At 40.4% G+C, this 25,145-nt stretch overlaps 1 protein-coding gene across 1 annotated transcript; it reads left to right on the top strand.

Moving 5' to 3' along the window:
- Positions 1-5,116: 5,116 nt before the first annotated feature.
- On the top strand, positions 5,117-25,145 carry PLA2G12A (phospholipase A2 group XIIA). Its single transcript, XM_025385312.1, has 4 exons — positions 5,117-5,605; positions 16,431-16,507; positions 17,486-17,651; positions 20,647-25,145. The coding sequence occupies exons 1-4, from the start codon at positions 5,398-5,400 to the stop codon at positions 20,763-20,765; spliced, it is 570 nt and encodes a 189-aa protein (XP_025241097.1). The 5' UTR covers positions 5,117-5,397; the 3' UTR covers positions 20,766-25,145.

Raw genomic sequence — 25,145 nt, 5'->3', positions numbered from 1 at the left:
CTTTTTTTTTAGACAGACTCTCGCTCTGTCGCCCAGGCTGGAGTGCAGTGGCACGATCTTGGCTCATTGTAACCTCTGCCTCCTGGGTTCAAGCAATTCTCCTGCCTCAGCCTCCTGAGTAGCTGGGATTACAGGTGCCCGCCACCATGCCCAGGTAATTTTTTTGTATTTTTAGTAGAGACGGGGTTTCACCATATTGGCCAAGCTGGTCTTGAACTCCTGACCTTGTGATCCGCCCGCCTTGGCCTCCCAAAGTGCTAGGATTACAAGCATGAGCCACTGCGTCCAGCCTGTAATTGCTATTTCTTTTCTTTTTGTTTTTTTTTTTTTTGAGACAGAGTCTGGCTCTGTCGCCTACGCTAGAGCGCAGTGGCGCAATCTCAGCTCACTGTAAACTCCACCTCCCAGGTTCATGCCATTCTCCTGCCTCAGTCTCCCGAGCAGCTGGAACTGCGTGCGGGCGCCCGCCACCACACCCGGCTAATTTTTTTTTTTTTTAGTAGAGACGTGTTAGCCAGGATGGTCTCGATCTCCTGACCTTGTGATCCGCCCACCTTGGCCTCCTGAAGTGCTGGGATTACAGGCGTGAGCCACCGTGCCCGGCCTGTAAGTGCCATTTCTAATTCTTTTCTTCCTCTGACTACAGCTGTGTTTTCTCCCCAGTACTTCAACGAGACTCTTGTGAAGTTCACCAATAACCCTCAGTTACTAAATCTAGTAGTCAATATCTAGCCCCCACCTTCCTCGTATCAGTAAAATGGGTGGTTCTGTCTTTCTTTGACACACCAGAATACAGCGCTTTTCCACTTCTACTGCACTTGGCTGCTCCTTCTGAGGTGCCTTTATTTGTTTTTTGTTCCTTGACCTCCTAAGATTTAGACCTAGCTCTGCTTCTTTGTGTACACTCACTTTTTAGGGATCTCATTTAGTCCCATGTTATTTATTTATTCATTTATTTGAGACAGGGTTTTACTCTGTTGCCAGACTGGAGTGCAATGTCACGATCTCGGCTCTCTGCAACCTCTGCATCCCGAACTCGAAGGATCCTCCTGCCTTAGCTTCCCAAGTAGCTGGGACTACAGCCAAGTACCACCGTGCCTGGCTAATTTTTTAAATTTTTTTATAGAGATAAGGTTTTGCCATGTTACCCAAGCTGCTCTTGAACTCCCGGACTCAAGTGATCTGCCAGCCTTGACCTCCCAAGGTGCTTTGACTATAGGCGTGAGTCACTGTACCAAGCTAAGTGCCATGACTTTAAAAGCCATTTCTATTCTGACAACTTCCAAATGTATTTCTAACCTTTACGTTGAACTGCAGACTCAGAATAAGCTTCTCGGACATGGTATGACTGAAATTAATTTTTAAAATTTTCCCCCAAAACCCGCTCCTTCCACAATTCTCCCCATTTCAGTTAGTGAGAACTCTCTCTATCCTATGGCTTAGGCCAAAATTTCAATGCCATCCTTGATTCCTCTTTTTCTCTCATATTCAGTCCATCAGCAAATCCCTTCTGCTCCACCATCAAGTTACATCTAGAATATGACCACTTTTCACACCTCACTGCTCCTTTCCTGGACCAAGCCATACTAATGACATACCTAGTTTACTGTATCCTAACTGACTTCCTATCTTCAGCTCCTGCCTACCACAGTCAAAGTATATATAGACAAATTAGCCACTCTCTAGCAGGAAAGACCTGGAAGACAGCTGTGGATTTGCAACTAATGATGTCTGTCATGAAAATAACAGGTTTTGCTGGTTAGATGAAAGTGTCTTATATAGAAGGCTCTTTTCAAACATTTTATGCCAAAGTTTGGGAAGAAAAGATGGAAGTGGGTCATCTAGAAGTTACATGATATGAGCTGGGCACAGTGGCTTATGTGTGTAATCCCAGCACTTTGGGAAGTCAAGGTAGGGGAATCACTTGAGGTCAGGAGTTCAAGACCAGCCTGGCCAACATGGTGAAATCCCATCTCTACTAAAAATACAAAAAATTAGCCAGATGTGGTGGCAGGTACCTGTAATCCCAGCTACTCGGGAGGCAGAGGCAGGAAAATTGCTGGAACCCAGCAAACCAGAATTGCTGAAACTCCACCTCCAGGCGGAGGTTACAGTGAGCCAAGATTGCACCACTGCACTCCAGCCTGGGCAACAAAGCTAGACTCAAAAAAAAAAAAAAAGGTTATATGATATGGTGAATCAGAGCATGCGTCCTGTGTAGCGGCACAAGGCCCCATACTCAAAAGGGCTCTGCACTTACTTTAATGCTCTGCTGTTATCACCTTGAAATTCTTTTTTTTTTTTTTCTTTTGAGACGGAGTCTCGCTCTGTTGCCCAGGCTGGAGTGCAGTGGTGCCATCTCGGCTCACTGCAAGCTCTGCCTCTTGGGTTCATGCCATTATTCTGCCTCAGCATCCCGAGTAGCTGGGACTACAGGTGCCCGCCACCACGCCCGGCTAATTTTTCGTATTTTTAGTAGAGACGGGGTTTCACCATGTTAGCCAGGATGGTCTCGATCTCCCGACCTCGTAATCCGCCCACTTGGCCTACCAAAGTGCTGGGATTACAGGCGTGAGCCACTGCGCCCGGCCATCACCTTGAAATTCTTAATTTTTGAGCAAGGGGCTCTGTATGTTTATTTTGCATTGAGCCCTAAAAATTATATAGATAGTCTGTTGTCAATGCAGATCCCTGGTATTTAGCAGCATCAATTAAGAGGAAAAAGTAAACCTTGTAATTAGTGCAGCAGAACAACAAATATATAATGATTAAATGTGAAAAGAATGTGAAAATAAAACTTAGAGTCTTGTTTTCTATAAAAATAGTTGTGATTCTCATGGGGAAGACAATGGAAAAGATTTACTTGAGAGAGAAAGAGAACAGCTCCCTCAGCCAGAAGAACTGGCATTTGAGAATTTAATCCCTAAGGAGAGATCAGACAAAGAAAACTACATCTAATTCCCCAGAGTATAGGCTGTAGTCAAGGTGTAAGAAATGAGATCACAAAGGAGTAAAAAAAATAGAGAAAGTGGGGGAAAGGAGAGGCTTTGGGTCATAACTGAGGGCTGGAACCAGGTTATTTTACTACATTCTATCTTTTCTTTTGAAAGTCTTATCCCTGGACTAGGGAGTTTCTTTGGAAGAAGAGTTGTAAGAACCAAACCTGGTTTAAGGATTCGAGTAGTGGTATCTCAGAGGTAATCTAGTCCAACTTTCATACTTTGGAGCTGAGAAACCAATGTTCCAGAAAGCTAAGACAATGATTCTAGGTTCCCTTTTTAAAATGTATTGAAATGTGTTATCTAAAAATTTAAAAATAAAAGTATCTATGGTATTTTGTGAAGACAGAGGCCTTGGTTTGGAGTAGATACTGTCACATGACTTCTCACCTCGACTCTTTTACTGTAAAAGAGGAGGATAATAATACCTTCCAGGGAACATTCTTCCCCCTTCTCCATTGTGGCAGGAATTAATCACTGCCCAAGACTCCTGGTTGAGGGCCTGAGTGAAGTGCAGGCGGTCTCCAGCCTGGAGCTACACCGTTTGTTGGGCTACCCAGTTTGTAGGGAGGAATGCCTTTCTATGTTTCTAACTTACTCAAAGCCTGCATCCTTGTAAAGCAGTGTTCTCAATGTGAGCGATCATATTCACGAAGTGCCTGGCAGAAAGTAAGCACTCAATAAAGAGGGATGTAATTTTTATGAACTGTGCACTGAACATTTATTATAAGCTCATTAAGTTTGTAACAAACACGAAAGGCCAAACCTAGAACTTACTGGTAATTCTCATAGAAAGGACACACCTATGCCCAATTCTTAATTTCTCTTTCTTTCTCTCTCTCTCTCTCTCTCTCTCCCCTCCCCCCCCCCAGGCTGGAGTGCAGTGGCGCAAACTCAGCTCACTGCAACAACCCCCTGCTGGGTTCAAGCGATTCTCCTGTCTCAGCCTCCCGAGTAGCTGGGATTACAGGTGGTGTCCGCCACCACCTCTGGCTAATTTTTCATATTTTTAGTAGAGATGGGGTTTCACTATGTGAGCCAGGCTGGTCTCAAACTCTTGACCTCAAGGGATCCACCTGCCCCGGCCTCCCAAAATGCTGGGATTACAGGCGTGAGCCACCGCCCCTGGCCTGCCCAACACTTTCAACATTGCTCTGGATATTACTGTCAAATTCTTGGAAACTGCTGTGATACTAAGATAAACAGATATTTATAACCGATACAAAGTACTACTGCAAGAGTTATTTATGGATCCTGCACAATGCTGGGGGCAGGGTGGTGGGTACAGAGAAACAAACGTCACTGTAACTATCAAGTTACAAAATCCCTTCAGTAGGAAAACAATGAACTTCCTTAAGATTTTATTTATTTATTTATTTTAACTGTAGTTTATAGTTTACACTACCGTTTCTTCCTTACCAGGGGAGAATTTTGTGACTTTTACTGTTGGACTATTTTCTTTTTACGGAAAGTCTAAACTAGCATCTAGCTCGTCCTGATTAGAGTCAGGCATCGCCAAGGCTTGGGTTGGCATCTCCCAGATCCCGCTCCCAACCGCGGCCACAGCAGATCTGGAGGACCGGGAGAGGACGCGAGGAGGAAAAGCCCTGCTCTGCGAGCTGACAGCCGGACTCTGTCCACATTGCCAATGGAACCATGTCTTCAAGCCGGAAACTCAGCTGGACCTCTCGCAGCCCTCTCTGCGAAGGGGACACAGGGGTTATTTTCTCCCATGTTGTCCACACCCAGAAAAGCTTGTCTCTCGGGGCTACTGCGCTGAGCCCCGACTGGTCAGGTCAGAGGTAACCCCACCCGGGTTAGCTCTGCACTCTCGCTTTACGGTTAACAGCCCGGAGAGCTTTTAAAAAATACCGGCGCCCACTGCCACCTGGGACCAACGTAATCAGGCTCCCCAGAAAAGGGGCCCAGGCCTGGGTATTTTTTAAGCTTCCCTCGTGAACCAGGACCAAGGCCCTTGTGAGGGCGTCGCGGAGACCACGTGGGCATAGAGGCCGCGCCCCCGTTTCCCGCCCCGCGCGCCCCACCCCGGTTCCCCGCCACCAACCCCGCCCCCGCCCCACGCCCTGCGCGTCCCGCCCCTCCGGTGCGCCGCTGACGCTCCGTGCTTCGGCGCAGGCGCACAGGGACGGTCGCTGGCCCAGGTGAGCGGGCGCGGTGGTCCAGGTGAGCGGGCGCGTCCCCGCGACGGCGCTGCCTCCCCGAGGCGGTTCACGTAAAGCCAACGAGGCCCTGCCGGCCAGCCGGGAAGGAGGCGTGGATATGGAGCTGGCGGCTGCCAAGCCCGGGGCCCGCGCCGCTGCCTAGCGCCTCCCGGGGGCTCTGTGGGGACGCGCCCCCCGCCGCAGCTCGCGGACCCGTAGAGCCCCGCGCTGCGCGGATGGCCCTGCTTCCGCGCCCCGCGCTCACCCTCCTGTTCCTCCTCATGGCCGCTGTTGTCAGGTGCCAGGAGGAGGCCCAGACCACCGACTGGAGGGCCACCCTGAAGACCATCCGGAACGGCGTTCATAAGATAGACACGTACCTGAACGCTGCCTTGGACCTCCTGGGAGGCGAGGACGGTCTCTGCCAGTATAAATGCAGTGACGGTGAGGGGGCACCCGGGCCCAGCGAGGGCTCCTACTTTCGGGGGATTGGGGTGACGGAGGTCCTGGAGGTGTGAGTGACAGATGCAAGGCAGACCTTGACGGTGTCCTTCGGCTGTGGAAAAACTTAACCACTGCTAGAATCTTGCGGTTCTTGTGATTGAGCAAGCGGGGTACAAGTTCACACCACTATTGTTAGAATGTGAGAGGTCACCTGAGTTTACTGTCCGTTCCATTTGCGTTGCTTCTGAATTACCTTTTCCCCCCTCAATTGCACCAAGTTGCCCAAGAACTTACTGACGTAGGAATCATGGGAATGGAGTGGAACAGACTGATTTTAGCTCAGTTTTTGCTTCCGTAAATTGGATGAACATGCGAAGCAAACTGAGAATTTAAAAACCATGCCGTATTAACTTTCTCTATAATTGATATTAAATGTTTTTTTTTTCTGCAAACCCACAGACAATAACTTGCGACCTTTGTACAGACTTGGTGTACTCGTGTTGAGAAAGGGTTCCGATAACTCTCCTTTCCTTAGATATCGGTGACCCCCCTCCTCATTGTTGGTTAACGTTAATACAGTTATTTTCATTTATTCTTTTAATATTTTTCGAACTTTCTCTTTGAACCTGAGAACTTGTTTGGTGGCAGTATGAGTACTGATCAACTCAGTATTTCAGACAGATGATTCTTTTGTAGCACATTTTTGAGTGCTTAAATATTTTAATAGGTCAGAAAAATATTGGACTTTCGTTTGGATATTGAAAATGTTAAAAGAGCACTTGGGAGATCATGTTTCCAATAAGATTAGCCAAGGTTAGAGTCTCATTATGCTGGCAGCAGAAAATAATAGGGGATTCACTGACTTCATTGTTGGAACCTGGTTGTAGGAGTGAACTTAAAAGGAACTGATATCATGTAAAGCTGTGATGCCACCTGCTGCCTGCAATTTTCAAGATAATTTCTAGTTTTATGTTAATAGAAGTAAAGGATGAACTGTATCTTGTGTACTTTAAAGCGCTGAACAGGTGCTGAGACATGTTTCATTGCTTCTTAAATTTGTGCCTAAATGTTGTCACCTAAACGTATGCTTCATAAAGATGTTTTTGTTCTTGTAGAACTTGTGAGGAGGATTAAGTGCATAATTTAAGGATCAAATGGTTGCCTTTCCTGAAGCAAATGTTACAGTTTTACTTAGTCATTCCTATTCATTATACAAATATTTGAGTCCCAACTGTGGGTCGGATGTTGTTCTACTTTGAGATTCAGCAGTTAGTAAAACATAAAAATCTCTTTGTGGAGCTTGAGTTCTGGTGAGGGAGAGATGGGCAGTAAACTAGTAAATAAGTAAAATCAGAGGAAGTGTGGAGTCTGAGCAGGGAAGACGAGGGGCCATGTTGGAGGCAATTTACTCTTCTAAATGTTGTTCAGCAAAGGCCTCACTGATGAAAGAATGTTTGAGAAGAAATCTGCAAGTGGTAAGTGGGGGCACTGTGGTTATTTGGAGAACGAGCATTCCAGGCAGAGGGAATAGCAAGTGCAATGGACCTGAGAAGAAAGGCCAGTCAAGGATGACTCTGAAGGTTTTGGCCTGAGCCAAAGGAAGGATACGGTTGCCATTTACAGAGATAGGGAAGACTTGGAAGGAGTCGAGTTCGTAAATTTATTAGTCTAGGGTTCTAGAGTTTATTTACATTTAAAACATCCCTGAAATTGAATGAATACCAGCCTTATTAAAATACTGTTTTAATCTTTTTATTTTATTTTTTGTTAATATTTTTGAGGCAAGGTCTCTCTCTGTGTCCAGGCTAGAGTGGAGTGGTGTGATCATTGCTTATTGCAGCCTCCAACTCCTGGGCTCAAGCAATTCTCCTGCCTCAGTCTCCCAAATAGCTAAGACTGTAGACCATGCCCCCACTATACCAGGCTTAATCTTTCTTTTTAATCTCTTTCATCTTCTACAGTCTTCTCAAAATTTACTATTTGGAGTTTATAGGAAGGTCTCTGGCACAAAAAACACAAAGGAATTTGAGAATTTAAGAAATGTTATATGCCTCAGTGAAAAAATTTTTTTTGTCTTAGTAAGTACTCTACGTTTAGCAGACATGTGGTTTCAAGTCCAAGTCACCATACTGATAGATAATTGGATCTCAATGAAAGAAAAAAAAAATTAGGCCAGGCGTGGTGGCTCATGCCTATAATCCCAGCACTTTGGGAGGCTGAGGCAGGTGAATCAGCTGAGCTTAGGAGTTCGAGACCAGCCTGGCTAACATGGTCTCTACTAAAAATACAAAAATTAACTGGGCATGGTGGTACACACCTGTAGTCCCAGCTATTGGGAGGCTGAGGCAGGAGAATAGCTTGTACCTGGGAGGTGGAACTTGCAGTGAGCCAAGATCGTGTCTCCAGCATGGGTGACAGAGCGAGACTCTGTCTCAAAAAATTAATTAATTAATTAATTAAAATAAAATAAAAAAATAAAATTGCTGTTACTTGAGCAGTCTCTCTGGAACAGTGATTCAACCTTTCCTATATTTTGGAATTCAGGGGACCAAATCAGAACCAAACAGAACAATCCCAAATCTGGAGAAACATGGTGATTAAGGGGTGTTTTTAGTTGCAAGAAAGAGATCAAGAGAGCTTAAAAAAAAAAAAAAAAAAAAAAGTGAGTTAATGGTAGGGAGAGGTTGGTCAAATAAACATGTCCTTGCTTTACCTGAGGGCCTGGCATTATGGAGACTTTCTCCCTTAGTTTTGGCCATCCTCTCTTGGATAGGAAAAAGGCCTTATTGAGAGTTAAGTATTTAGGGAAATACATTTGATGATCCATTATTTTCTTAAACTTTTTTCTCCCTTACAGCAAGGAAGATTTAAGGAAGAAAACTTTTCGATTTCCTTTGAAAAATAGAACCCAAAACTGGCTTGTAAATGTTTTTAGAATGATGAATAAGTCGTTAATTCATTCAGTGATGTATGTTTTCTAGGATCCCTCTAGCTGTTGTGCCGAGAACAAAAGGGGTCAAGTTGGGGAGTAAGAATGGAAGCAGGGTGACACATGTAAGAGTCCAGACAAAAGACAGGGGTGATTCTGTTCAGGTTGGTAGCAACAGAAGTAATGAGAAGTAGTTGGATTTTGGATATATTTTCAAGGAAGGACCTAAAAGATTTGCTGATGGCTTGGAAGTTAGGTATAAGTTAAATCAAAAGTGATACTACAGTTTTTGGCCTGAACAACTGGAAGGACAGAATTGCCATTAACTGAAATGGGGAAGAACGTGGAAAGAACAGTTTTCAGGCATTAGGAAAAATAATAACATATTTGTATGCTTTTGAGAATGGTTCAGTGGAGAGTAGAAATACTGATGAGGGAGAGAACTGTTGGAGTCATAGCCTTGGGTAAGTGAGAGGGAGTGGTTTCTAGTACACACAGAGAATTTGGCCAAGTTAATAGGAACGTGGGAAGAGGATATGAGCACTGATGCTGGTTAAGTGGGTGGATGTTCAAGTTCTCCTGATTGCCTGCTTTTCTCAGTAAAGTAGGAATCCAGGTCATCAGCTGACAGAGAAGATGGGAATGGGGGTGTTGGAGATTTGAGGAATATAGGAAAGTGAACAGACTAGAAAAATAAAGTAGCATTAGGACCCTTTGGAGATTAATGATCATGAATACTTAAAGTCTCAAGTGTTTGGGAGTGCAGGTTGGAATCTTACAAAACTCTGCGGTGAGACCTTTGTGTGACCCAGCAAACTACTTCTTGTGCTTGTCATCTGCTTCATATTCTTTCCGGTGAAAACAGTTGGTCTATTTGGAAGTATTTGCATCAAATTTAGAAAAAATATGTGGAAAATAATCAACTTTGTCTCAGTCTATGAAAATCTTTAGATTTCAGCATTCCATACAAATGATAAACAATCAAGAGAAGGAGCTATTGCTTAAGTCAAAAATTGAAATTAATGAATAGTCTTTCCATGCAGTTGTACACAGTGGTTTTGGTTTGTATCTGCTTACAAATTTTAGAGGACAGTGGCCCCAAAACATCATGGTGTTGGTGTTTTGATGTTACTCTGATTTTGTTTCTTCCATTATTGAGTTTTTGCTTTATTTGTAAAACCTGGCACCAGTAGAAATGCTAATTTTTAAAATGCTTGGCCACTGTAACACTATAACAAAATTTAAAATATTAATACATTTGTAACATTGGTGTCTGAATCAACTTAACCTGTAATAAAGAACTATCTATATAACTTGCCTTGTTCAGAAATAACTATTTTAATTTAAAGGTGAATTTAGAACTTCAAAATACTTTAGAATTTATCAGGAAATTAGTTACTTCTAAGTTTTTGGTTTTTTGCTGTGGATAAAGAATTATTTTAATTTCATCAAAGAATGTTTCCCCTTGTTTTAATCTGGTAATTTATTGGGTGCCCACTGTGTGCTAAATATCTTCTACATGAGCAAGACTAAGTCCTTTCTTCATAAAAACTGACTCATGTTAATGTTAATTAGGTCAATAAATGCTAGAAAGAGAGGGGGTGCTATTTTAGATGAGGTAAGCAGGGAAGGCCTCTCTGAGGAAATGACATTCGGAGTTTGCTTCGAAAGAAACTAAAGAACCAATACATATGCCCCTTTTACCGTTTACACTGGGGAGCCAAACTTTTTACCAGCATTAATTTCATGGTGTTATTATCCAATTTTTCATGTACAGTAGATGTTGGCTCTTTATTACTTGATTTTTATCAGCTCTTCTTCTTAGGAGAATTATAACCACTAGCCCTGTTTGACACAGCAGCCTCCTACTTCCTTGGACCTCCATTCCCATTTTTGCCAATTGACCTTCTCTGTACTATCTCTGTTCCTCTTTATTCTCCTATGGTGGGCATGTGTTTAGTTTTTCTGGCTTCATTTGTGTCCAATCATTCTCCCATTCAAAGGTAATTATCTCTTATGAGAAAATGTCTATATATGTACATGCATGCCTACACATATGTATGTATCACTATCATTACACACATAACCAGCATCAGGAATTTTTTTATAGATTTGAAATCAAAGTCTATGGATTTAGATAAAATGTAAAGGGAAGGAAAAATAGAAGTACTGCTGTTGTATGTACATTGAGGGAAGTATCTTTCTGATTGGAAAAAAAAAGTAGGCCAGGCGCGGTGGCTCACACTTGTAATCCCAGCACTTTGGGAAACCGAGGCAGGCGGATCACCTGTCAGGAGTTCAAGACCAGCCTGACCAACATGGAGAAACTCTGTCTCTACTAAAAATACAAAATTAGCCAGGCATGGTAGTGCATGCCTGTAATCCCAGCTACTTGGGAGACTGGGGCAGGAGAATTGCTTGAACCCAGGAGGCAGAGGTTGCGGTGAGCTGAGATCATGCCATTGCACTCCAGCCTAGGCAACAAGAGCAAAACTCAGTCTCAAAAAAAAAAAAAAAAAAAAAAAGACAATTGCGACACATGTCTTTAAAGCCGTAGGCCCATATCGTTTGTCTTAGGGTGGTAATCTTTGCTTCTCATGGAAAAGGGTGAGGTACCAGAAATCTGTAGACTGGCAGATGGGAGGGAGGGAGAATGTATAAGGTGTCTAAAAAGTTGGAAACATAGGATAAACATCATGTTTTATTTTCAAATGACACACTCAATATGTTTTTCATTAACCACTAGACACTTTTTTAGATGATATACTTCTAAATTTAAAATAGTCCAGTTAATCTGAACAATATATATTGTAAATACACTATTATTCCTGTTTCCAGACTTTTTGAACATTCTCTGGTGTATTTATTGTACTTTTTTCAGATTAACAACTTGACCTATTACTTAATGTGTATCTCTAGATATGTTTCTAAACATTTTAAACAGTTGATTGTTAAAACCCCTGACGAAAGAGAGGTTCATGATGAAGCTTGAGGAACTAGAATGGGCTTCCCAATAATTAAATGCTGATCTAGCCTCTCTCCTTTTCTGTGAAGAGGTTTATAGTGTGTTAGGGCAAAGAAAACTATAGATAAATATATAGTTTCTCATGATACTCCTGTGAGAAAAACTGGATATGATTTGATGACTTCACTGCTGCTTAGAGAGAGGACTCATCTGTAGTGGACACCTGTCCTGATTAATATCTGCATCTTAAGTTTGTGACTATCTGGGAGCAACAGGCAACACTGGGTGAATAGCTCTAGATTTAAAAACTGCTGAGCAGTCGAGAATGGTGAACTGAAACAAACAAGATTGAATCTTACTATATACAATCTTATATTTAGGCTCAAAATTAAATTGCAGAAGTGCTAAGCCTCTAGCAGTAGGTATTAAAAAGTCCATTTTAGAAATAACTGATTTTTTTTTTTTTTAACTACTGTCTATGTTAGCAGTGAGGCACAGCTGAAACATACTATGTTAGGCTGTTTTAATACAAGTACTTTATCCACCACAAAAGGCTAAAAAGCCCATCTTACCCTACAATGTTCAGTCTGAGGTGCCGTATTTTAAAGAGATGTGACAAGCTAGAAGTGATCAGTCTTTGGAGGCTGATGAATGCTCACCAAACTCAAAAGAGGCCTTAGGGCAAACAGCAGGGTTTCTCAATGGATGATCTCCATTTATAATGAATATTCCAACCGCCATGGAAATTAGCCTTCCAAGTCTTCTGTTCATTAATTCATCACATACTTATTGCAAAAATTAATCGCAAAGTTATTCCAGGCACTGTTCTAGGCATTGGGAATCCAAAACACAAAAATGTCTGCTTTCAAGGAGTTTGCATTTTAGGGTGGGGAGACATAATAAAATCAGTAGATTAGTGATACAGTATGTTAGAAGGTCATATGTGCTACAATAGTATGGTCAGGGAAGACTTGCTGAGAAGGTGAATGTCTTAGTCTGTTCAGGCTGCTATAACAAGATGCCTTAAACTGGGTGGCTTATAAACAACGGAAATTTATCCCTCAGTTCTGGAGGCTGTGAAGTCCAAGATCAAGCATTTGGCAGATTCATTGTCTGGTAAGGGTCCACTTCCTTGTTCATAGATGGCACCTTCTAGCTGTGTCCTCACATGGTGATGGATGGGGCAGGGCAGCTCTTAAGGGCCACTTTTTTAGGGCACAAATCCATTCATGAGAGATCTGTCCACATGACCTAATCACCTCTAGTAGTCCCACCTCCTAATACCATCACATTGGTGATTATGTTTCAACATGAATTTTGGGGTGATGCAAACATTCAAACCATGGCAGTAAAAGAGAAACTAGTGTCAGGAAAAAGGGCATCTACATGCAGGAAGAGCAGGTTCAAAGGCCCTGGTACAGGAGCAGACTTGCAGTGTCTGTGGAACAGCAAAGAGGAATAGGTTAAGGAAGAAAGGAAGAGAGAATAGGAAGAGGATGAGGTCAGAGAAATCATGGGAGGACCAGGTTATACACGGTTTCATAGGCTTTATAGACTTTGGCTTTTGTTCTGAATAAGATGAGAAGTCTTTGGAGAGGCTCTGAGCAGAAAAAGACATGATCTAACATATTTTAATAAGATCACTTATGCTCAGTGTGGAGACTGGATTATGAGGGTTAGTGTGGGGCAGGGGAACCAAAGTAGGGCAACTAGTTAGGAGTTTATAGCAATAATCCATTGTGGCTTGGAGTGGGATTGGTAGTAGTAGAGATGGTACGAATTGATTAGATTCTGGATATTTTGAGGGTAGATCAACAGGATATACCAACAGGATATATGTTGGGTTGAATGTGGGGTATAAGAACGCAAGAACATAAGCAACAATGGCTGACATTATTGCTCTGAGCATCTGGAAGGATAGAGTTACCATTAACTGAAAATAGGGAACTGTGAATGGAGCAAATTTGAGGTGAATGTCAGGAGGGACAGCTTAAGTTTGAGATGCCCACTGGACATCCAAGTAGTTAGTATGTCCTTCCTCTGTAGGCCCTTGTAAGTAGGAAGCCAAGTCATAAACTGTTTTCTTAGGAATGAAGGACCGGGTCGGGCACTGTGGCTCACGCCTGTAATCCCAGCACTTTGGGAGGCCTAGGTGGGTGTATCATGAGGTCAGGAGTTTGAGACCAGCCTGGCCAACATGGTGAAACCCCATCTCTACTAAAAATACAAAAATTAGCCAGGCCTGGTGACGCACGCCTGTAGTCCCAGCTACTCGGGAAGCTGAGGCAGTAGAATCCCTTGAACCTGGGAGGCAGAGGTTGCAATGAGCCAAGATCGTACCACTGCACTCCAGCTTGCTGGGAGGCAAAGCGAGACTCTATCTCAAAAAAAAAAAAAAAAAAGAATGAAGGACTAAAAGTAGGAGTTGAAGAATCACGGTGACTTCTCTGTGATAGCTTGAGTCATCTACCCTCATCTTCCAAGGGAAGTTAAGGACCCATCCTTATGATAGACAGGGTTGGAAAAACAAGACCTAAGTGCTATCATTGGCCTTCCCTTTTCTAGACTCATCTTAACCATTCCTTTTTGTATAGATTGTTCCTTTAGAGCAGGCTATAGGTTTTTTTTTGTTGTTGTTGGTGGTGGTGGTGGTGTTTTTTGAGACAGAGCTTCGCTCTTGTTGCCCAGGCTGGAATGCAATGGCGCGATCTTGGCTCACCGCAACCTCTACCTCCTGGGTTCAAGAGATTCTCCTGCCTCAGCCTCTCGAGTAGCTGGGATTACAGGCATGTGCCACCATGCCCAGCTAATTTTGTATTTTTAGTAGAGATGGAGTTTCGCCATGTTGGTCAGTCTGGTCTCGAACTCTCGACCTCAGGTGATCCACCTGCCTCGGCCTCCCAAAGTGCTGTGATTACAGGTGTGAGCCATCGCTCCCAGTCCAGGCTATAGCTTTATATCTTCATGAGGTTATACTACTCTCTTGAGGCTGTATATAGTGACCTCAGTTGAGCATGGAACTTCTGAGCAAGTCACTGAAACCGTTTATTTTTTTCTCTTTTTTTATTTTTTAAAAATTCATATATATATATATGTGTGTGTGTGTGTATATATATATATATACACACACACACACATATATATATTTTAAATAGAGACAGGGTCTCATGTTGCCCAGGCTGGTCTCAAAAACCTGGGCTCAGGCAGTTTTACTCCCTCAACCTCCAAAAGTGCTGGGATTACAGGCATGAGCCCAGCTGAAACCATTTTTCAATGATTACCTTGAGGGGTTACTTATTTTGGTGGTTGATTACTGAAAGAGTTGCTTTTTTACCCTCAATTTACTTTTGGAGGGTAACCTTGTCTTTATTTAAGTCTCCTACCAATAAATGTTAAACGAAAATTGGTAGAATACTTTGTGTCACTCATATGTATCCAACTGTGGGGTCATATTTGGAAATTGCCATGTCTTAGGGTAAAATACCTGGGAATATCTCATTTTAGAAGGCAAGATAAATTGTAGCCCCAAATATTTGAAAGGATCATTGTGTAAAATAGGGAGTTGGCTTATTTTTCTGTTTCCCCAAGGGGCAGAGGATTGTTTACAGGTAGAACTTACAAGAAGGCAGAAGAATGTCTTAACAATTGATGTCATTTCACAGTAGAATAGGTTATTTCTTGATGTAGGAGGGTTGTGGGAAACATTCAAAGAGACAGTAGGTGACTGGTAGGTTGAAGTGATTTCTATACAAGCATACTTCATTTTAATGTGTTTTGCTTTAATGCACTTCACAAACAATTGTGGTTTGTTTTTTAACAAATCGAAGGTTAGCGGCGACCCTGCATTGAGCAAGTCTATTGGCACCATATTTCCCTCAGCATGTGCTCACTTAGTATCTGTGTCAGCATTTTTTAGCAATAAATTATTTTTAAGGTCTGTACATTGGTTTTTTTAGACAGTGTTATTGAGCGCTTAATAGACTACAGCATAGTGTAAACCAAACTTTTATATGCACTGGAAAACCAAAGAAATTTGTGTGACTCGCTTCATTGTTATATTGGCTTTATTGTGATGGTCTGGGACTGAACCTGCAGTATCTCTGAGGTAAGCTTGTATTAAATGAGGTGAGATGTTTCTGAAGTACCTTCCAAAGTTTAAGATTGCTATGATAATGTCATCTTTTTCTTTGTTGCTGAACACTTGATGCTACTGGGGAGCATTAGCCTTCCAAGTCTTCTGTTCTTTGGAAATACTTCATTAGAACTGCAGTACTTCTGGAGTACCGTAGTTCACCAAGTATGCCTCTTAAGGCAAAGGAGTATATTTGTGGAATGGTTGACCGAGTGGGAGGGCAGCAGGCAGATTGTGTGGTCCTGTAATGTCTTGTAGTACTAAGGTTATTAAATGATCATCAGATGACCTTGTCTTCCTTAGCCTTAGGCTTTGCCCAAGTAAACTGGTTAGTTAATGGTTATTGAGGTTTGTATGCAATGAAGCATTTGTGGGAGATTGGGAAGATACTATCTTAGCTCTAAAAAACAGTGTTAGAATGTACAGGAAAACAGGTTGGGTTTATCTTTCATACATATGAACCCTATCTGGGAAGTGACCTCTGAAATCTCCAGAAGTCCAGGATAAGCTTTTGTATGTTTCGTATGGCATACGCTTACAAATAATTACATTTTATGAATTGCTATATATGTGTATATGTGTATATGTGTACATTTGTATATATTCCTCACCACAGGAGAAATAAAAAGTCTAATTAGCGTTCTTAATGCTCATCAGAATAAAGACATATGCACTTACGTTAGCATTCAAGTAAATATTAAATATTTCTAAGACTAATGTAGCATATTGACCTTTTTGAGTATTTATTTTATTTTTATCATATTTGAAAATTAATTATGATACCATTTATATTTTATAGGATCTAAGCCTTTCCCACGTTATGGTTATAAACCCTCCCCACCGAATGGATGTGGCTCTCCACTGTTTGGTGTTCATGTAAATATTGTCTTTTATTTGATAAGTTTTATAACTGGTAAATCATGTAATACTTTTGGTGATATAAGACTATCAGCATGCTCTTAGATTCACAAATAATTTAGCTGGGTATAAGAGTGATCAGGTTTATTAGATTCTTTTTGGCAAAACTCCTAACCAAAGTAAATGAAGTAAAGTTGTTTTATTTTTGAATCTTATAGATGTTCATACTATTTAAGTGATATTTCCTAATATTATCACATACATAGTTGAAAAGTTTGGAGTACAGAAGTAATACTACTTAGAGGGAAAAAGTATAGATAAATCATGTTTTCTACATTAAAACAAGACTAAGTGGGATAGCTGTGTGGTTGTTGTAGGAGAGACTGGATCTAAGCCAAGTATTATGGGGAAAAAAATGTTTATGAGAATGATTCCTAGACACAAGGATTTTGTGTATAAAGTTATTTAAAATAATTGAAGTTATAGATTCAGAGTAATAGTATCTTTGGGGAATGGAGAAATATTTAAAGATCAAAAAACAACAAAATTTGAGTTGTAGGAAAGTTTTCTGTGATATTTCACATAAAGTAAATTTTATTTGGAAGGAGAGGCCACAAAACACTTTGAATATCCAAAAATCATACTTGCTTAGCCCCTGGAGAATCTTTAATGGACTTAGATTTATCTTTCTTTTTTTAAAACTTATGTTTTGTGTTTTGGACAAATGGAAGTTTTGTTACTGACAGGTAACTGTGAGTGTTACCTGTGCAGAATAGGAAGCAGTGAGGCATGGCTGAGAGAGTAACATGGGTGGGTGTGGGTAAGTGTAATGGGGAGATTTATAACATGGAAAATATTTGTAGGCAGAAATGGATTTTGGAACTATCTATACAGCAGTCATTATCATTTATGCCTATTTAATCTATTTGAATGTGGTATTTCAGCAGAGGAGTTTTGCATTTCATTGACAGTAATCCATCCAAATGCCTTTTGCAGCTTAACATTGGTATCCCTTCCCTGACAAAGTGTTGCAACCAACACGACAGGTGCTATGAGACCTGTGGCAAAAGCAAGAATGACTGTGATGAGGAATTCCAATATTGCCTCTCCAAGATCTGCCGAGATGTACAGAAAACACTAGGACTCACTCAGCATGTTCAGGGTAAGGATGTTCTGGTGGCTTGGGGATGAGTGTACTTTTTAAAGTTTTATCAAATGCTTTATGTTTTAGTATAGGGTTTGTCAATAGAAATCTTTCACATATATTATCTATTGTGACACAGACTTCAATTTTCTGAGGTGAGGAGCTGATGATTTTGTAATCTAAAATGATTTATAGTCACAGAAGCAAAAAGCATTAGGAAACCTTGGGAGAGTAGGGGTGTCTAAGGCCAAGAGAGAGAATTCATCTACCTTGTACCCTAAAATATATCTCCAGTCATCATGTAACAACCTAAAGTAGCTAATGTTTGAAACTCTGATTCCAGTTGTCTTAGTCCGTCTGGACTGCTACCATAGACTGGGTGGCTTACAGACAACAGAAAGTTATTTTCTACAGTTCTGGAGGCTGGGAAGTCCAAGATCAAGGCACTAGCAGATTTGGTGTCTGATGAGGACTCATTTTCTAGTTTGCAGCAGATGCCTTCTAACTGTGTCTTCACTTAGTGGAGAGGACTAGATAGCTCTCTGGGGCCTCTTTTATAAGAGCACTAATCACATTCACCATCCTTTTGAACTTAAACACCTCCAAAGGCCTCACCTTCTGATTTCATCACTTTGGAGGTTAGGATTTCAACCTCAACTCCGAAGAGACACAAACATTCAGACCATACCATCAGTGAATTTAAGAGTATTGCACACCGGATTTGGAGTAGGAATTTCTAGAAGACTTGTCTTTACCTATTTCTGTTGGGAAGGTCCCCAGATGACCCCCAGGTTCAGTGATTTACTAGGAGGACTCATTGGACTCAGCATATAGTTGTACTCACTGCCATGAGGTATTATGGTGAAGAGATACAAAACCAAACTAGCAAAGGGAAAGGGCCCTTTGGTATCATTTTTAAAAGGAGAATGATGATACTCATCTCATAGAGTTGTCATAAGGATGAAACGAAGTATTTGTGGAAATACAAATAAATCACCATTCAAATACTAATAGTTATAATATTTCTCTACTGTCAAGCCAAAGAACATATCATACACTGAAATCAGAAGAGGCAAGGCAGGAAAGGAAAATAACATTTTAAGCACTTATCATAAGATACTGTGCTAGATATTTTATTCATGTTTTCATTTGATGCCAACAGAAACCTAAAGAGGTAGGTGGTGTTATCCCCATTTTTCAAGGAAGGAAACGAAGGTTTAGAAAACAGTAACTTGCCCCAAGTGAGCATTTAGCCTGACTTTAAAATCTGTGTTCTGTCTATTACACAGTATTCTCCAAATAGTCTCATATTATAGTCCTGATTCTAATATCCTAATAATTCATGTCAAGGAAGAAATCTCTGCTGCAGGTAATCTTGAATTCACAGCCTCTGTCTCCCTTTGCAGCTTTTGGCTAAAGTAAACTAGCTGTAAACCTGAAGCATAGATGGATTTATTTCCTGTTTTCTGATTTAAGAAGAATGTGAAACCAATAATCTTGTGACCTCCTATTTAATAGTCATAGCCTCTCCACTTCTGTGGTTGGTTGTTTCTTAATGGCACCGTCTTTTGGAGAACTTTGAAAATGTTAAGATTTTGTAATGACAGGTTTCTTCCTTAACATGAATATTTTGAAACTAAAAGTATTTGGATAACTAAAAGTCACTCTGTGCTATATCTCTTTTAGTGTAACATGTTAAGATAATCTCACCTGGATGTTTCAGGTTTCTTAGAATAAGAAAAGTAAATAAATCACCTTTTCACAGTCTTAAAAAAATTTAAAAACCTGACTGGGCCGGGTGCGGTGACTCACGCTTGTAATGGGAGGCCTTGGCTGGTGGATCACTTGAGCCCAGGAGTTTGAGAGCAGCCTGGCCAACATGGTGAAACCCCACCTTTAACAAAAAATACAAAAATTAGCCAGGTGCCTGTAGTCCCAGTTACTCAGGAGGCTGAGGTGGAAGAATCACTTTAACCCAGGAGGCAGAGGTTGCAGTGAACCAAGATTATGCTACTGCACTCCAGCCTGGGCAACAGAGTGAGGTGAGACCTTGTCTCAAAATAAATAAACAAACAAACAAATAAACAAACCTGACTGGGGAAAAGTACTTTTGATTTCTATGCTCCCATATCCCCAAGTCAAATTAGGACATTGGTCAAAGAGATTGGATTCCGTTTACGTTAAGCCTCTTAACTGATGTATGATCAGTCCTCAGAAGCCATTGGCCATAATGAAATGTTTTGAGGTTTCAATTTTTACACTTTGTTTCTTCCGCACCTAAAACATTTTTTCTTAAAATGCAAATTTAAGAGTATTATCAGACATCTCTTAGTGATTATGTTTTTCAAATAAAAAGAAAGTTAACACTGATTAATCAGTGCTATTTTAAAAGACTCTTATTTGTCTAGTTTAAACAATTGGGCCAAGCATGGTGGCCCACGCCTATAATCCCAGCACTTTGGGAAGACAAGTTGGGAGGATTGCTTGAGACCAGTCTGGGCAACATAGTGAGACCTCATCGCCCCTAAAAAAAAAAAAAAAAAAAAAAAAAATTAGCTGGGTGTGGTGTTGTGTATCTGTTTAAAATTAAAAATTAAATTTAAAAAATTTAAATTAAAAATTAGCTGGCCATGGTAATGCCAGCTACGCAGGAGGCTGAGGTGGAAGGATCCCTTTAGCCCAGGATGTGGAGACTGCAGTAAGCTATGACTGCACCATGACACTCCAGTCTGGGTGTCAGAGTGAGACTGTCTCAAAAAAAAAAAATTGGGTTGAACAGTTGAATGCATACAAAAAGTAAGATGCATGATAAAGAGACTAAAACTGGAAGTCTATAGATATCTACATGTGTGTATGTAAATATGCTACAGCTTGTGAGAGTTTGGTGACTTTCATCTAGAATACATTTCAGTGCTCACGAGGGATATGCTTGTTGCTGTGCCGTAATGTGTAACATAGGTGAAAAGAGAGCAATGCAGTTGCCCAACAGTAATCCCATTTTCTTATTTTGCAGCATGTGAAACAACAGTGGAACTCTTGTTTGACAGTGTTATACATTTGGGTTGTAAACCATATCTGGACAGCCAACGAGCTGCATGCAGGTGTCATTATGAAGAAAAAACCGATCTTTAAAGGAGATGCTGACAGCTGGTGACAGATGAAGATGGAAGAACATAACCTTTGACAAATAATGTTTTTACAACATAAAACTGTCTTATTTTTGTGAAAGGATTATTTTGAGACCTTACAATAATTTATATCTTGATGTTAAAACCTCAAAGAAAAAAAAGTGAGGGAGATAGGGGAGGGCACACTTGTCTTCTCAGGTATCTTCTCCGGCATTGCTTCCTAACTTATTATGCCAAACGTCTTGACCAATATCAAAAACAAGTGCTTGTTAAGCGGAGAATATTTAAAAAGAAGAATATAAACTTAATTTTCACAACCGTATTTACCAAAAAGATCAAATATAAAATTCATAAGGTCTATGCAACATTATCTTATTTGGAAATATGGGGAAATTATTACTTACAAGTATTTGTTTACTATGAAATTTTAAATACACATTTATGCCTAGAAGGAACGGACTTTTTTTTTCTATTTTAATTACACATAATATGTCATTAAAGTACAACATAATATGTTGTTTCTCTGTAGCCTGTTGAGCATATGAGTAAGTCCCATTTCTATTAGGACTACCTACAAGGACAAGGTTTCCATTTTTCCACTTGTAAAATTGGAACCATCAGCTGATAACCTCGTAGGGAGCAAATCCAGGATAGCTGAGTATTATGTAATATGCCTAGAAGGTGATGTGAATGTGATTCAGAAGCATAGCCACTCCTATTTTATGAGCTACTCACATGACAAATGTTATCTTTTGCTATAACCTTTGTTAAGTTGGAGAAAAGATGGATTTAATGAGATAAATGAAAAGATACTTAACATCAAGGCACTATTTGCTGTTATGCCTTGTTATTTATTTCCCAGCACTTGTTTCTTATCATAGATTTTTTAAAGACTATAACCTTTTACTAACTGTGGTCTTACTAAAATTTGTGCTTGATACTGCTTTTCAGTATCAAAGCATCCCTTTAACTAGAGCCAAAGGGATGGAAAAGGCAAGATATAAATAACTGCCTCTTGTAGATCTCCTATTTACATTGAAAATTATTACCATATGTTTAGAGCAAATCCCAGAAAATTTCAACAGCTTCTGAAGATGTCTATGAATGTGGAAAACTTCAATCTCTTGGAATGCTCAGTTATGTTTCCTAGACTGGTCTTTTCTGACTACTGGTTGTTAACCTTTCCGTAGCCCAGGACCTCAAGCCATATATATCCTTTGGGTATAACCCATGGCCAAAGTTATTAAGATGAAATGACTTTCAAAGTCAGAGAAGGACAGCATAGGGAGAGGCGGTTCTTTGTAAGTCATTACAGGTAGAACAGGGAAGAAGGAAAAATATGTTCTGCAGAAAGGGCCATGTTCCTAACTTTGGAGATGTGTCATTGCCAGGAACCTAGTATCTTCCAACTTGAATTGGTGGCAGCTGTTCCACTGAGACAAGGCGCATGTATGCCTTGTGGCTAAGTGAGCAAACTGGGCTTCCTCTTAAATGTTTGGAATCCTCAATTGATTCTTTATTTCAAACCTTTATAAAAGATACAGTTTTGTAAGCCATTATTAATAATTAATGCTTATCGGCCAGGCATGGTGGTTCATGCCTGTAATCCCAGCACTTTGGAAGGCTGAGGCGGGTGGATCACTTGAGGTCAGGAGTTTGAGACCAGCTGGCCAACACGGCGAAACACCATCTCTACTAAAAATAGAAAAATTTGCCGTGCGTAGTGGCGCATGCCTGTAGTCTTAGCTACTCAGGAGACTGAGGCAGGAGAATCACTTGAACCCAGGAGGTGGAGGTTGCAGTGAGCCAAGATCGTGCCACTGCACTCCAGCCTGGGCAACAGAGCAAGACTCTATCTTAAAAAAAACAAAAAAAAACTTAATGGTTTGTCAATATTTATTATTGAAATATTTGTCCAGGTAACTTTACACTTATAATGAATTCATGGATTTTGTTAGCAGCATTGGCTTTCTCAAAAGGACAAACTCAGAATATCTTTATAAAATATAATTCATGATCACAAATTACACAAAAATCAGTAGAAACAGTTTTTATGTTCAGATTTTAAAAAAAACTTGGAATACTTTTAGATTTACAGAGAAGTTGCAAAGATACATGGAGCGCTTCTGTGACCACTCACCCAGTTCCCCTAGTGTTAACCTTTTATTTAACCGTGAAGAATTTGTCAGAAGCTAAGTAACCAATATTGGTAATTACTATTAACAGAACTTGACTTTATTTTTCAGATTGTGCTAGTTTTTTAATTAATGTCATTTTTCTTTTCCAGGATCCAGTCTAGGATACCACACTGAATTAGTCATCATGCCTAATTAGTCTCTGGTCTGTGATAGTTCCACTGTCTTTCTTTTTCATAAACTTGACAGTTTTGAGGAGTACTGATCAGGTGTTTTGTAGAATGTGCCTCAATTTGAGTTTGTCTGATGTTTTCTTCATGATTAGAGTGGGGTTATGGATTTTTTGGAAGAATACCAGAGGTGAAGGTCCTTCTCACTGCATCATGTCAGGAGTTACATGCTATCAGCTTGATGGTGTATTAACTTTGGACACTTGGTTAAGGTAGTGTGTGTTGCTTTTTGCTGCTGAAAATTACTGTTTATTTTCCCTTTCCATACTTCTATTCTTTGGAAAACAGTCACTAAGTCCAGTCATGGGAGGTGGTGGGTGGGGAAGATTACATTCAACCTCCTGGAAGTGGGAATATCCATATGTAGTATTTGGAATTTTTGCATATGGGAAATTTGTCTCTCCCTCCCACTCTAATTTGTTTATATCAGTATGGACTCATGTATATTTTGTATTTTGGGTAGCACAGTATTTATTTGTTGCTTAAATTGTCCAGCTTGGCTATTAGGAGTTCTGCCAGGTTGGCTGCTGTGTCCCTTTGATGTGCCCATCCTTTTGATTTTTGAGCACTTCCTTGCTTTCTGGCACTACAAGATGCTCCAGGTTCATCTTGTATATTCCCTGCCCCAATGCTAGAATCCCTAGAATCAACCCCTCCTCCAAAGAGCCCTGGTTCCTTTTGTTGGAGAATCATACTTAGAAACCAAGAACTGGGCATTAGATGTGCTTGTTGCTACTGGGATGTCATTGTTTGCAGCAGAATTGAGAAATATGTAGGTATATTAACCCATGCATATGTACACATCTGTAATTATTATTGTAGGTGTGTACACAGCTCAACGTGAGTTTGTACTGCTGTCTTCAACTCAAAATTTGTCCCAACATTTTATGGCATATATTTAGATTTTGAAGTTGATATTTTCCCAATTGACAGAATAAACTCATTAAAAGCGCAAAAAACCGAGAACTAACTTTCAGCAGCTCTTTGCAAGAAATGTAATATTGATACTTTAAAATAATACTGCCTTCAAATGATGCCTGTCTCTTTAAAATCTTTTGGCATAGTTCTTCCAGGGACAGATATGGCCGTATTTATTTCATAGATGGAAAAACTGAGCACAGAGCTGTAATGAAGACAGAATTGAGATATGAGGGCAAAAGCTAATTAAACACATCTTCACAGGTAGCCTTTCTTTCAGTGAACCTGTAGACTAGTCCAGTAATACTCATTAAAATTAGTTGTTAGAGGCTGGGCATGGTGGCTCAGGCCTGTAATCCTAGCACTTTGAGAGGCCAAGGCAGGCAGATCACTCGAAGTCAGAAGTTCGAGACCAGCCTGGCCAACATGGCAAAACCCTGTCTCTACTAAAAATACAAAAATTAGCTGGGCATGGTGGGACACACCTGTAATTCCAGCTACTCAGGAAGTGAAGGCACAATAATTGGTTGAACCTGGGAAGCAGAGGTTGCAGTGAGCTGAGGTTACACCGCTGCACTCCAGCATAGGCGTCAGAACAAGACTCTGTCTTGGAAAGAAGAAACAAATTGTTAGCCTAAAACCCACTCTCTCTAAATTTAAAAGAGTGATTATTTCTTTCAGTATTTATAGAAGTATGAGATTATCAGAAGGTGTGATGCACAATGCTCATTATTTTATCATAGTACAAGACAAGTATAACATCTAACAGTAAAGAAGATGGAATCTTTCTATAAAAATTCTGTTATTAATAGTTGACTGACTTCAGTAACTTTGAGGAGTAGAATGAAACTTATTAGGCAAGATCTTTTCACATACACTATGTTGCATTGTTCAACATTCATAGAAATTACTTGCAATATATTGATTTAAGCCTTATGTGGTGAGTGGTGCTATATTTGAAGTAGCATTTTTAGTTTGCTGTTTTTCCTCACTGCTTAATCCTACAAAAACCAACCATCTGCCTAAAAAATAAAAGAGCAAAAATGAGTCAGTGCAACCAGTATATGAAAAATAATAGTTATTAATAAAACTATAAAGGGA

The sequence above is a fragment of the Theropithecus gelada genome, chromosome 5 (genome assembly GCF_003255815.1).
Source record: "Theropithecus gelada isolate Dixy chromosome 5, Tgel_1.0, whole genome shotgun sequence".
NCBI lineage: Eukaryota > Metazoa > Chordata > Mammalia > Primates > Cercopithecidae > Theropithecus > Theropithecus gelada.
This window is presented reverse-complemented; position numbering and strand designations above follow the sequence as displayed.